This window comes from Terrapene carolina, unplaced genomic scaffold (assembly GCF_002925995.2).
Source record: "Terrapene carolina triunguis isolate 2854851 unplaced genomic scaffold, T_m_triunguis-2.0 Scaffold211, whole genome shotgun sequence".
Classification (NCBI taxonomy): Eukaryota; Metazoa; Chordata; order Testudines; family Emydidae; genus Terrapene; species Terrapene triunguis.
Window position 1 is genome coordinate 37011292 of NW_020664562.1, and position 13018 is coordinate 37024309.

Genomic DNA, 13018 nt, shown 5'->3' on the forward strand with positions numbered 1-13018 from the left:
TAAGCATTAGGTGATATTGATAAACTCCTTTTTGTAAACAGACCCATTTGAGGCCTTGCACAATGAAAACACCCCATACAATGCCAGCTAACCAGAACACCCTCCTGTGATAGATCAAGTGACAGAAGGATATGTCTAGTACAGTGACTAGAAAAAAAAAAACTGATTTGGAAGGAAGTCAAAAGATATTAAATATCTTTTCAGCTACAAAAAAAAGTAGGAAAATAACTACTTAAAAAAAAAAACAAAAAACAATCATCCTTACCTTGTTTGCCTGAATCAAATGAAAATCTTTTCCATAGGCCTTCAGTCCTTGTTCAAAATTCCTACATTCTTCCTCTGTCCAAACAGCTAACTCTTCTGAAATAAGAAACACAATACAGAAAACATACTTTAAAGTGACTGCATAATGATAACAAATGGAAACTCAAGATTCTGATACAAGAAATACTCTGTATTTAAGTTTCTTAAAGACTCAAAAGCGGAGCAGGCAGGGAGTGCTAACAGATGAGTGCATAAAGAAAAGAACAGAAAGAACTAATACTGAGTAAAAAGGTTAAATGAATGAAGAGGAAACAACAACAGACAGAAGGATACAAAGGAAAGATCTGTACAAGGACAGAAAGTGCACAATGCAGCCAAAGCACCTTCTATATATTTAGGTTAGTTTATTAAAGTTTGGAATTTTTTCTGTCAACAAATAAGATTTAGAGGCCTAATCTCTTTTTACTTTGAATTTTGAATTCTTGTGTATTTCACACACATTAACTTTAGTGAATTTTATAAAAGTCCAGAGGCATGAATATAGAGAATAAGCCCTCTACAATTCCTACTTTAGGTGGGTGCATTAAAATTCTAAAAAGTTACGAAGTAATGAATAAAAATGTCAAGTTTTTATTCATAAACCCTCTTCTTGTTTGTTATTGCCTAAGTACTTATATATTCATACTATGCCCATCACTTCGTCCTCCAAAATCTCATTTTGGCCCTCAACTTTTAGAAGCACAACGTCAAGCTCATCCCTATACGGCTGCATTAGAAGTGAACTCTGAACGTGGGGTCAGAGTTCATTAATTCTTGGATTTGAGGAAGAGCGATAATAGTGCTACACAATGCTGATGTGAAATCCTGCTGTAATCGGAGGTATCTGACAGCAGCAATCAATGCCCAAATTTTAATGATTTTGCCAAATTAAAGGAGGCATGGGATTAAAAAAACAAAAAAAACAAAAAAAAACACACAAGTACATTTAAAATCTGTTGTATTCTTACCTCTGGCTGCTTTCACATTAAATCTTAATCTTCTCAATGATTCTTCTGTATCAAAATTGCACTTAACCAATTCATACAATGCCTGGAAAGGTGAAAAACTACACATTTAATATGCATAACTCCATATACTACTGAATTTGCGTATTGCTACAGTGGTGCAATTATCAATTACTTATTCTGAAAAGTCTAATTTCTCTAAAAATCCAGTAGAAGAAACTGTTTTTAAAACAGCAATATAAGTATACAGAAGACTTACAGATAACTTTTAGGTTATACACCTCCTGGATAGCGTATGTATAATATACACTTTTCCCTTCTTCATTTCTTGTTCTAAAATATTGTATTACAGTGTTATGTACTGTAAAAATAGTTTCTTTTCTCTACCCTAATTTATAGGACAAATTTTTATAACTGATTCCCTAAGATGCAGAAGTGTGACAACAGGTATAGCCTATGCCCATTCTGTGGCAAGACTCAGAAATGAAATTCTGATATCCCAATAAATGTGCACATATGGTTAGTTACACAACGAGTAACCAACCTGGGCTGGCAATTTTGTTTTACCTTACATCCTAAAGCTTAGGAAATCTGCAGGACTGGTGATCTTGTGCTTTAAGGAATTTATGCACATTTCTTCACAGGTCCAGCCCCCCCAAAAGATGCAAATTAACAAGATTTACATTGTTCTGACTTGAGAATTGGACACGTGCACACATCAAAGGGCTCATCAATGCACACATTTGTCAAGTCCATGTTCTTTTGTTCGGGGTAGGAGCAGAATTTGGTTTTAGTTAGTAAAGTGCTATAAAATCTACAACAGGAAGATCGAGACCAGAACGTAGGTTATTGCAGATAAAAATGTTTCTTAATGCACTTAATTTTAAAACTGAATATGCTTTGTGTTAGTGATTTGGGTTCTTAAACATTTGCTTTTGTTGGGGACAAGAGGGGTGGAAGCAATTCAGTTCCTCTGATGGGGATAAGAGAAAAAAGAAGCAATCTCAAATCAGACTTTGAGGTATGGGGGCAGCAAATGCGATAATTACAATACAAATAACACACTATGGTCACTACAAATTCTAATATGTACCTGTTCATTGTCTTTAATATGTGATCCTTCAGGAATTGCCTCTAGTCCTTTCTCATCTCCTGTTCGCCTGGAGGCTTCATTGAGGAATTCAATCACTTTATCTTCTGTTAAATAATCAGGATTCCACAGCAGCTGGTCATCATTTTCATACACTAAATTAAGAAAAACAGAAACATAAGTGAAGCATATTCTGTAAAATTCCAACTTCTACTCAACCTCAAAGAATTGTTAGTTTAGAACACAAGAAGATTCAAAATTACGAACATGATTAATGGGACAATCTGATTGGCCAGAGGACTGAGCATTATATTCATTTGAAATGTATGGTACTATCAATGCTCTTCCAAATGGTTTCTAAGGTTCACTGTTAACTATGTTAGATCATGTACATACACACAGACTACAGTGCAGTGCTGCAAAATACATTGTGCATCTAATCAGATCCCCACGCATACACATCATCTGTGGAACAGAAGATCCCTCCCCGTCCTCTGCCCTTGAAACTACAAAAATCACAAGATGGCACAACGATTTCAAACAGTGAGTCAACTATCCCTCCAGACTGCCTTCACCTAACCTCCAAAACAAGACCTTGTGAATAATTCTCATTTTACTTTGCTGGAAAAGATCTATTAGAGGTAAGATTAGAAAACTGATCACTCCAGCTTCCTTAGAACATTTGGTTCAATCACACAAACTGAGGGATGTGAGGACTACTACATGTGAAGTCTTAGCCACCATGGTTCATGAAAGCCAGCAAAAAGCATCCAGGCCCACTACTGACTGAGAACACCTTTGCCTACCACTCTAAGTCAAAATGCCTCTTGAAAGCAGCATCTGATGTCAGAAACCTTGCCAGCTCAGCAGACCATCAACCCACCATTGCCCAGATGACAGGAACAGAGAGAAACATGTGAGTGAAAACGAACTAGCTCAAGCTTAACTCAAGCAAGACGAAGATACTGATAAAAATAAATATTTTGAGAAGATAGCTGAGATACTGGCCTCAATGAAGTCTCAAACCTTCTCTCAATAATAGAGGCTGAAAAACAACTGCCTTTACGCATCATGGATAGGTCTGATTAAGAAAAAAGTAACAGCAGTTAAATCAAGGAATGGTGGTGAACAAAATTTGTTATGGATTTAGTACATTTCTTAATTTGTAACCGACACCATGATGAGTGTATTAGAAGTTGCTAGACACACAAAGAATGACTACCACATCAATGGATGATACCAAAATCTGAACCCCATCTATCCTCTATGTTAAATCCTGTAAGTTTTCCCTCTGAGTAGCATCTCAAGGGATTGTTTCAGTCAGCCCCTCTTGCGTGTTCCTCCAACTGCCAAATGGCATGCTTGCCATGGAAGATGCTCTGGCTTAATTCTTAACAAATCTCAAATATTTCCACCTTCTCTTCTGGATAACTTAAGCAATAAAGGGTTGTTGAACTCCAACAAAACTGGGCATTTGTTACTAATCTGTTCCATTTAATACCTAGTATTTTTCTAAGACATTTGCTTTCAAAAGCATTTAGGTGTCTGTCTATATGTTTGATAGATTCCCAGCTTTTACATCCATATGATAACATGGAAAGAACTCTAGAAAGTAGGGCTGTATAAGGGCATAGACCAGTGGTTCTCAACCTATTTGCCACTGTAGACCACATATGCAGCTCTCTTTAGTGTGGATGCGGCCCAAATAACATACACACTACCTGTATGGCCCTTAGGATGTCATATGGGTTGCAGCTGTGTGCAGGCTGAGAACCACTGGTATAGACAGAACTCTGTAATAAATGGGGTGTAGATGATCTAATCCACTTGCTATCTTTGGGGAGAACTGACTGTTTCATAGGGCTTGTCTACACTTAAAACACTGTAGTGCTTCAAAGAAGATGCTCCCTACACTGACAGGAGGGCTTCTCGCATCAGCATAGATAATCCATGTCCCAAGAGAGATGGTACCTAAATCAACAGGAGAATTCTCTGGTCAACTCAGCACTGTCTACACTGCGTCATTCAGGGGTATGGATTTTTTACACCCCTGTGCGATGTAGTTATACCAACCTAATTTCCTAGTGTAGACCAGGCCCTAGAATTATCCCTATATTCTAAAAATAGCCTATATGTTCTTCAGAACTTAGTTCTGCCCACATATTAACAACGTGCCCTCTTAACAGCAATGCAATGCCGCTTAGCCTCTCTTGGTAGTGGATGTGGCTTGGGGTAAAATATGGAAATCTTTCCGTTCCCGGAGTGACTCCTCCATTTCCAAATCAAATAGCTCTGGATATCATCATCCACCTCTGCTTGCCCGTCAAGGGGACGATCTGAAGATTTTCGCAAGAAAAAAAAAAACTCTTCATCATTGTTAAAATTCACTTTTCTGTCATGTCAGAAACATCAAACGGGTCTGAGCATATCCTTCACAACTTGAAGGTCCTCAGCAATGATATATTGGGAGCCCTTTTTGCCTTTTCTGTCAGTTAGTCTAACAATGAAGTCTCAAATCAAACAGCCATATTATCTTAGCCAGCTCAGTAATTTGCTATGCACATCTGAAGAGTAGCATTTTCTTCCCCAAGGGTTTAGGAGCTTTTGCACCTTTGTCCTTGGCAGTGGACCAATGACAACTAGTCTTCTTCAAGAGGAATAAAGAAGTTCAGCGTGTAGATGAGAAGCGTAGTCGGGAAAGTAACAAATACTTTCCTGATGTCTTGTATTTTCTAAATGGACAACCTACCCTAAATTCTCAGTTACTGAGGGACAATCTTCACTCATTGCTATATTGCTTTCCACAACCAACTCTCTGTATAACTTTTCATGAGTGATGTACCCAAATACTCGGATGCTAATATCTAAACTGTATTCTTTAATTTATTCACCTAAATTTGGGTTATTGCCGATTATGCACTATATGTATCTTATGACTTTAAAAACAAACTTTGTATTTGTGGATAATCTAAGCACTATACCCAGATGTACAGAGACTCTTTTCTTAACCTGTGTATTATATAATTTTTTAACATTAGCTTTAATAAAAATTTTAAATCTACTCAAGTTCCCTCAGAGACCTGAGTCAGATCTTTCACTGAATCAATTTTCCTGGTGCCAAGGGATCCGACACCAACATATTCTGCTCTTCCATTGTCCAGGCACTCAAGGGTGGAACATGAGAGAAACATCAGACACCAAAACACAATTGGAGCTACACTGATCATGGTGTTAGGTAAACTCACCAACCTCCTGTCTTCATTACTTATTTGTCCTGGGCTCTGCTCAGGGCAAAAGTGCTTGCCTTATGGGACACAGATTCAGAGTCCCTAGGTATAAACTCTTTCAAACAACAACACAGGAGTCACTAAACTTGGATTGGGATATCCACAGAGAAGAGTGAGAGTGACAGTGAGCGTGTAGATGAGGCATCACAGACTGGAAATCCATACAGGCAGAGTTCAAAGAATAAATTATACCAAAACTGCATTTGTTATGAAATCTTCATGGAAACGGAGTACGTCACTAAGCTACTATGTTCGGCCAAGTGCTAAATTTCCTAGATGGTCACAATAATGTAATTCTACCCAAAAATACAAATGTTTATATTAGCAATACATTATAAGTTATACTTTAAGAACAAGATCTCATCAGCTGAGAGCCAAAGTGTATGATTGCACGTTGTCAGCCTAATTTATTTTCCTATTGTAAATGTCAACACTAGTCCAATTTGAGGCCTGTGAATAAAGGTTTCATCCAAAAATACAGTGGGTGGGGAAGGAAAAAGTACAGAACAAAAATTATACCAGCACTAGTGTAACAACAATTTAGTGAAACTTTAACTCCCCCCCCCCCCCCCCCCAAACAGTCTGTGTCCATGACACATATTTTCAGTTCTCAAACCAGTGATTGGATGCAAGGCCATGAAAAGCTGGTTTTTGTAGGCTTCTGCAGTAAAAAAACAAACAGCTATATAGTTTTATTATAGAAGGCCACAAGTCATTTACAGTACAGTAAAATAAGAATGGATGAATCAGCAGCAAATTACAAATATACCTTGTTGAATTTCAGAGAAATACAGAGTTCAAGCTCTATGTTAAGACACCTCTATGTTAAGACAGATAAAGAAAGGAGCACCAAAAGTAGTTTCTCCACAGCTAGTAGCACATACTTTATCTTTTAGTGCATTAATATTTAAAATAGATTTATTCCTCCCAGTGACATTTTTTTAATAGCAAAAGCAACTAAATTTTTTGGACTTGACCTCTGCCTGATTTTTATTTTTTTTTAATTCAAGCAAAGAAAGATCTGCCATTTCAATTAATAGCTTAATTTTTTCTAAGATGTCTTGTCTGAAATCCTCCCTCAAACTTTAGTACAGAAACTTGAACAAATCATTTCAGAAATGTTGACAGCATCAAAGCTCACCTTTCTCATTCTCCTTGTATTTGCATATGCCAGCTGGAATTTCAGCTTGAAACATAGAACCCACCATGATTTCCTGTTTAAAAAAAAAAAATAATAATAATGCATTTGACAGTCTTATCTGTTTTCTATAGAATGACAGAGTGACAATATCCCTTTAAGCACTAAAAAGTCCGGCCACCAATAACCTACAAAATATGTGACAAAAACTAATAGGAATTAAAAAAAACCAATATGGAAATTTACTTTGTCTATGAGGCTTTGAGAGAGTATTAAAAGAAACATACATTAACACTAAAGCTGTTCGTTTTTAATTGTTGGGAAGAGCAGGAGAGGAAGCAGATAATTTATAAAGCTCAAAGTCATCATGAGTTAAAACTTAAACTTCAACCCTTTTCCTCTATTTTGGGAATTAAAAACCCTTCACATCATGCAGAAAATGTATTATGGTTATTTACTTTATGTGGCATATTGGCAGAGGAAAAAGAAAAGTAAATACACATTCTTTTACATCTACTTATTGAGATTAAAAACAATTACATGTACTTCATATAATGCTTGAGTTGTATTAAAGCACCCCATCTGCAATGATAATTAGAACAAAGATAGCAATTACTTCAGTGTGATTTCTCACTTAAATCACAGAATTTATTTCACTAAATGAAGTTACATTCTCCTGATCGGTCAGATGGAGACTGATGGATATAGAGCTGCTCTGTGATAATGTATGAATACTATATGTGACACGGTTATCGGGATTTCACAGTATGAATATGTTGGTTTAGTTTAATAGCAGGCTGCTGGAAAATACAAGCAGGAAGTGAAACAATAGCTCAAGATACACTACTTCTCAGTAAACATTTCAGCATGGTTAAAACACAAGGCCTGAGCTATAACTGAAGATCCTACCTCCAGGTTACAGTCAAAGTTACAGAGACACAGCTAGGGGCCAGCAGATCAAAGAGACTACAATACTGTGTCCAGAGATCAGGGAAGTTGTTGCCAAGAAGCTGTTTGGACTGACACCCCTCTCTACCCCCAACGGGACATCTGAAGAGGTAGGCCTCCCTGGGTCACCATCACCGATGGCAGATCTTTAAGTAAGAAACATGCATGTAGACTTTTAAAATCCTTCCTCTCGTGTTATGCTTTATTCCTACTGCTAAGATTAAACACTTGGGTTTGAGAAGACTGATCACTGGTAAAAAGGAACCAAACTGCAAAAGAACTGCAGGTGTCAAACCCAGTCAGACATACTGGGCTAAGCACAGCTGATACATAAGGTACTATAGCCCAAGTCCTGGCCTAGGAGAGGGGGAAATTGTGTGATTTCACCCCGGAAAAGTAAAGGCAAAAGGCCTGACACCTGAAGGGATGCATTCAGAGATGCAGCTAGTCCTGTAACTCAGAGAGGGTTTTGAGGGAAACCCCTAAGCAGAGGCTCTGGATTCCAGGCAAGGAAGTCAGAATGGGGGAAATCTAAAAAACGGAGGCTACGCCTATGCAAAGCAGTCCTTGTCCCTTAAGGGAGTGGAAATAACCACGAACTTCAGAAAATAGACAGTGAAGAGAAAGCAAAGTTTAAAAGGCTTAACTTGGCAGTATTTGTATTTTGCCTGCAAAAGTATTATGAAATTATTTATTGAAAACAAGCTAACGATGACAACCTGGTGGTTTTAGTTAAGTCAGACAATCTTTTCCACTTTCTGGATAAACTGAAAATTAGCAAAAAGGAGCCTGTTTACAGGAATTAATTCCAGTGAACTCTTATTTCCTGTCTCCTTCTGCTGATAGGATACAATGCCCACTTATGCCTGGAATACTCAACAGTACACTATATTTAATAACACATTTAATAAAGATATATCCTTAACAGCAAGTCCTCAAATGTTTACCTTTTTCCAGTCTTCTGAAGGAATATAATCTTCATCTTCCTCAGATTCTTCTTCTATTTCACTGTCTAAAGAAATTTTTCAGACATTATTTACATGGGAAGTACTACCATAAAGCCTGTTCAGGCCAACATTATATGCCAGTAAAGTATGTCTTGAGACAGATTGCTCAAAGCCATTGCGGCTGGCTATTTGGATCTTGAGCTGTGACATCACAACCACCTTTCTGTGAATGAACATACGGCTGGGATCTCAGTGAGGAGCAAAACAGGAGACCACCACAACTTGGTCTGTCTTCCAGTTGAAAGGCATCCCATTGTGCCTTAGAAGAAAAAAAAAACAGCTAATGTGCTTACCCAGAGTGGTTAAATATCCTGTTAATTGGAAAGACAGCGAACAGGAAGAAGGTTGTAAGTTTTTAATATGAAAATAAGTGAACAGTATCTATTTTTGGGCCTCACCATAAAACTTAATTCCCCTTCATCCAACTCTACCTGTATAGGCAGACAACATTCCAATTGATCAGGTACAGTTTTCTGCAGGCATGCCAGTGTCTTCAATGATTACACTGAAACACAGGTTCTCCTTACTTTCAACATAACTGGCAGGCTGCTAGGCTAGTCACCCTCATTTCATTTCAGATCCTGTATCCATCACTGGCTTTTCTCATCCTTACAGCAACACTGCCACTACTGCCAGCCTCTGTTGAACTGTTTGTACACTAGAGCACAACATGTGGGTCACTCCAAATCTAGCTGTCACATACTCAGGCACAATGACATTTAGAAGTGCTGGACTTCACAGCGCACTCAGCTCAGCTAGCCACGAGTAGTGCACTGAGAAAGCATATTCCTTAATACCTGTGACATTCGGTACTTGCATTTGCTATAGTGAATTTAACATTTAGGGGTCCTTAAGTCAGGATGTGTCTCTCTAAGGAATGTTGGATAACAGTCTGTATTAGGGACTATCATTTGCATGGTGTTGAAAGTAGCCACATTAATGTCAGCATGTGAGGATCAGGTAGTAGAAAGACAGACCCTTTTATTAAATGTAAATCAGCATTCTGTTAAACATTGGCAGAGGAACCAAAAGCTAACCTAGGACATCTGTGTTAGATAAACATTAAAAGCAGAATGTTACTTAGATTGTAAGCTCTTTGGGGCAAGGGCTGTCTTTCTGCTGTGTTTATTGTGTGCCTAGCACAAGTCCTGGTTCATGACGGGCTCTTAGGTGCTGCCGCAATCCAAATAATAAATTTGAAAATGACATTTCTAATGACATAACTAGTGATGCAGATGTGAAGAATTTTAAATGTTAATTTCCTTTATTTTAAAGCACTGGGTATATGAGCTATAAAAAACCTTTAACTATAAGGTGATAATGTTTGTTGTAAACATATAGGTCTAAGACTCCAAATACACCTCTACCCCGATATAACGTGGTCCTCAGGAGCCAAAAAAATCTCACCGCCTTATAGGTGAGACCGTGTTATATCGGGGTTGGGCCGGTACGTCGTGCCAGACTGGACCGGCTTCCCTGGCGGTGGTTTAAAGGGCCCGGTGCTCCGCACAGCGGCTGGAGCCTCTGGCCCTTTAAATCCCCACTGGGGCTCCGGCAGCCAGGCTCGGGCGGTGATTTAAAGGGCCCAGTGCTCCAGCTGCTGTGGGGAGCCCCGGGCCCTTTAAATCACCGCCGGAGCTCTAGCAGCGGGGCTCGGGCAGAGATTTAAAGGGGCCGGGGCTCCCCGCAGTGGCCAGAGCCTCTGGCCCTTTAAAATCACCACCCGAGCCCGTGCCGGAGCCCCGGGGCTCCGGCAGCCGGGCAATGATTTAAAGGCAATGATTTAAATTATTTAAAATGATTTAAATAAGGTGGTGAGCCAGCACGCTGCAGCCAGCCAACTCTTCTTGGACCATCAGCAGTGCTCCACAGACCACAGCTGGGGAAATGCTACAGTTGAGCAATACAAGGTTACAAACACTGCAGGGAATATTTGCACTGATCTTTCGGGCTCCACACGAATTCGGATATAACGTGGTAAAGCAGTGGGGCTCGGGTGGCGCTTTAAAGGGCCTGGGGCTCCCCGCTGCTTTACCACGTTATATCCGAATGTGTGTTATAATCGGGTCGCGTTCTATCGGGGTAGAGGTGTACCGGGAATGATGCATTTTACCTTCCTCTGGCATAAATGGCTACCCCACACAGTGAAATATTTGGTTGTCCAAATGACTTGGCTGGTAATACCAGATGCTATTCATTAGGAGAATGCAGGTTTGAGACCCAGATAAGTGGTATTACAACAGCAGTGAGGGTAAGGGGAGGGTTACATAACTCTAGATCAGCAGTTCTAAGTGGCTGCAAGAGTGAATTTTAAGCACATCTAAGAAACAGACACATGAACGAAGAGTGGAAGTATGGAGCAGGGAAATGGTAGCTCTGAAAATGACGTCGTCAAGATAAATATTTTAAAAGCAAATTTCCTTCTCTGTATTGCTGTCCCCACCACAGTTTATTAAAACCTGAAATAATTTTTTAAATCTATTTTAGATTTTTATTCATTTTTCCATTACTGAGATTAGACCAAAAAAATAAGCAGTTTTGCTTTTGTTTCTTGTCAATTTCATTTTCTAGTTCTCACTCACTAAGACAAGGGTTCTCAAAAAGTTTTTCATGGAGTAGACCACAACTTAATGGATACGGTCTTGTGGACCAGCACCTCTCCCATTTATAATTTAGTCTCCATGTAGCAACTACAGCAATTGCTTACTTGGAATATTTATATAAGAAAACAAAATATTTTATGGTCTTTTTAGGGTGAATTAGCAATTGAAAATAAGGTGGTGAGCCAGCACCCTGCAGCCAGCCAACTCTTCTTGGACCATCAGCAGTGCTCCACAGACCACAGCTGGGGAAATGCTACAGTTGAGCAATACAAGGTTACAAACACTGCAGGGAATATTTGCACTGATCTTTCAAGCTGGTCCACATGGGAAGACGTCACTGGGGCTCCAAGGGGATGGCAAGGGAGCTTTGCGGAGGTGTAGAGGCATGCCCAGGTGGACCTGTTTGTAGGACTGGGGACTACATTTCCACTGAAATGTTAAGAAGTTATTGAAAGCATTTCCATTGGCCTTAGGTTTTGCTTTTCTTTTTAAATTGTGCACCAGATTTAATCCTACACTTTTCCTTTAATAAAACAAATATACAAAGTCCATGACTTGTAAAAAAGAGAGGCTTTATCATATGCTAAGGAGAGTGGACAACAAAAAACTATGTTTAAGTGAATTGATAATAAAGAACAGCAGTGGGAGAAGAAAAATCTGACAAACACTTAAGCTCTAAGACTTAGATTTTTTAGTAACTCAATATTTCATTAATTCTAGATCTTAATAAAGTTATGACAATTTAGATGATGGTGCATAGTACTAAACAGCACATACTTGCATCAAAATATTTACATCGACGTGGGTGAATTATCTCCTGTGGATCTTGAGAAGCAACAGATGGTGCTGGGTCATCATTGGAGGATTGTGTCTCATCCTCCTGACCTGATGAATCCTTTATGGTCTCCTCCTTAAATACAATAAAGCAAACAGGAGACCATTTACACCTTCTGCATTAGAGATAATCATCGCTCTCTTTTTTGATAACATTTTATTTATATTTCCAGAAATGTCAAACAAAAGAGGATGTTGTACACATAATAAAGTATAGGTTGTAGTGTTATGAATGACAGGTACTGGCTGTGGACAGCCACAAAGATTGTTTAGATGCATTACACAGCATTGATATAGATTTTGAAAAAATATTTTAAGGTCAGGTTTAACATTAAGTCTTAGATGAGCTAACCAGAATTAACCACTGTATTTAGTTTTTCCAGCATGGAAATTTAGGGTTAAAGTTTTATACCATGAGCAACAATAAGTACTGTCACACTTACGTGAACTATCGTATACCTAAACAGGCTTTGAGCAGGGATGGGGATATGTTGGATTTCCATTACTGAGTGATTCTATGTTTTGCTAGGAGCAATTCCGGGTGTACAGTCCTAATTTTTTGTTAAACTGTTTGTAAGGATATGCAGCTTGTGGATCTCAGAACCAAGGGATAAGTCAATTTCACAATCTTATTTGTGTGAAGCACTAGCTTTTCACAAAATTCTCATACTGGGCACTCAGTGTGTCAGTGAACCTACAGACAAACACTGAATGGTACAAATTCCCTTTACTATTAAGTAGTGAGGTTTTTTTATGTTTGATGGAGTAAGTTATACACAATAAGTTAAAAAATTGGAAATTATAAAGGCATAGAGTTCTTTACAGCTCTCTTGCTCTTAAAGT

The 13018-nt window shown here is 38.6% G+C and overlaps 1 protein-coding gene across 2 annotated transcripts in view; it reads right to left on the bottom strand.

Annotated features, from left to right (window-relative positions):
* Positions 1 to 13018, bottom strand: part of LOC113407426 (mesoderm induction early response protein 1) — a 28675-nt gene that overhangs the window by 5677 nt on the left and 9980 nt on the right. For both annotated transcript variants that reach the window (XM_029912423.1, XM_029912422.1), the window contains 6 exons: positions 12119 to 12251; positions 8679 to 8743; positions 6787 to 6859; positions 2362 to 2513; positions 1272 to 1353; positions 266 to 360 (listed from right to left, as the gene is read on the bottom strand). In XM_029912423.1, the coding sequence (XP_029768283.1) occupies positions 266 to 360; positions 1272 to 1353; positions 2362 to 2513; positions 6787 to 6859; positions 8679 to 8743; positions 12119 to 12251 (600 nt within the window). The remainder of the gene's footprint in view (positions 1 to 265; positions 361 to 1271; positions 1354 to 2361; positions 2514 to 6786; positions 6860 to 8678; positions 8744 to 12118; positions 12252 to 13018) is intronic.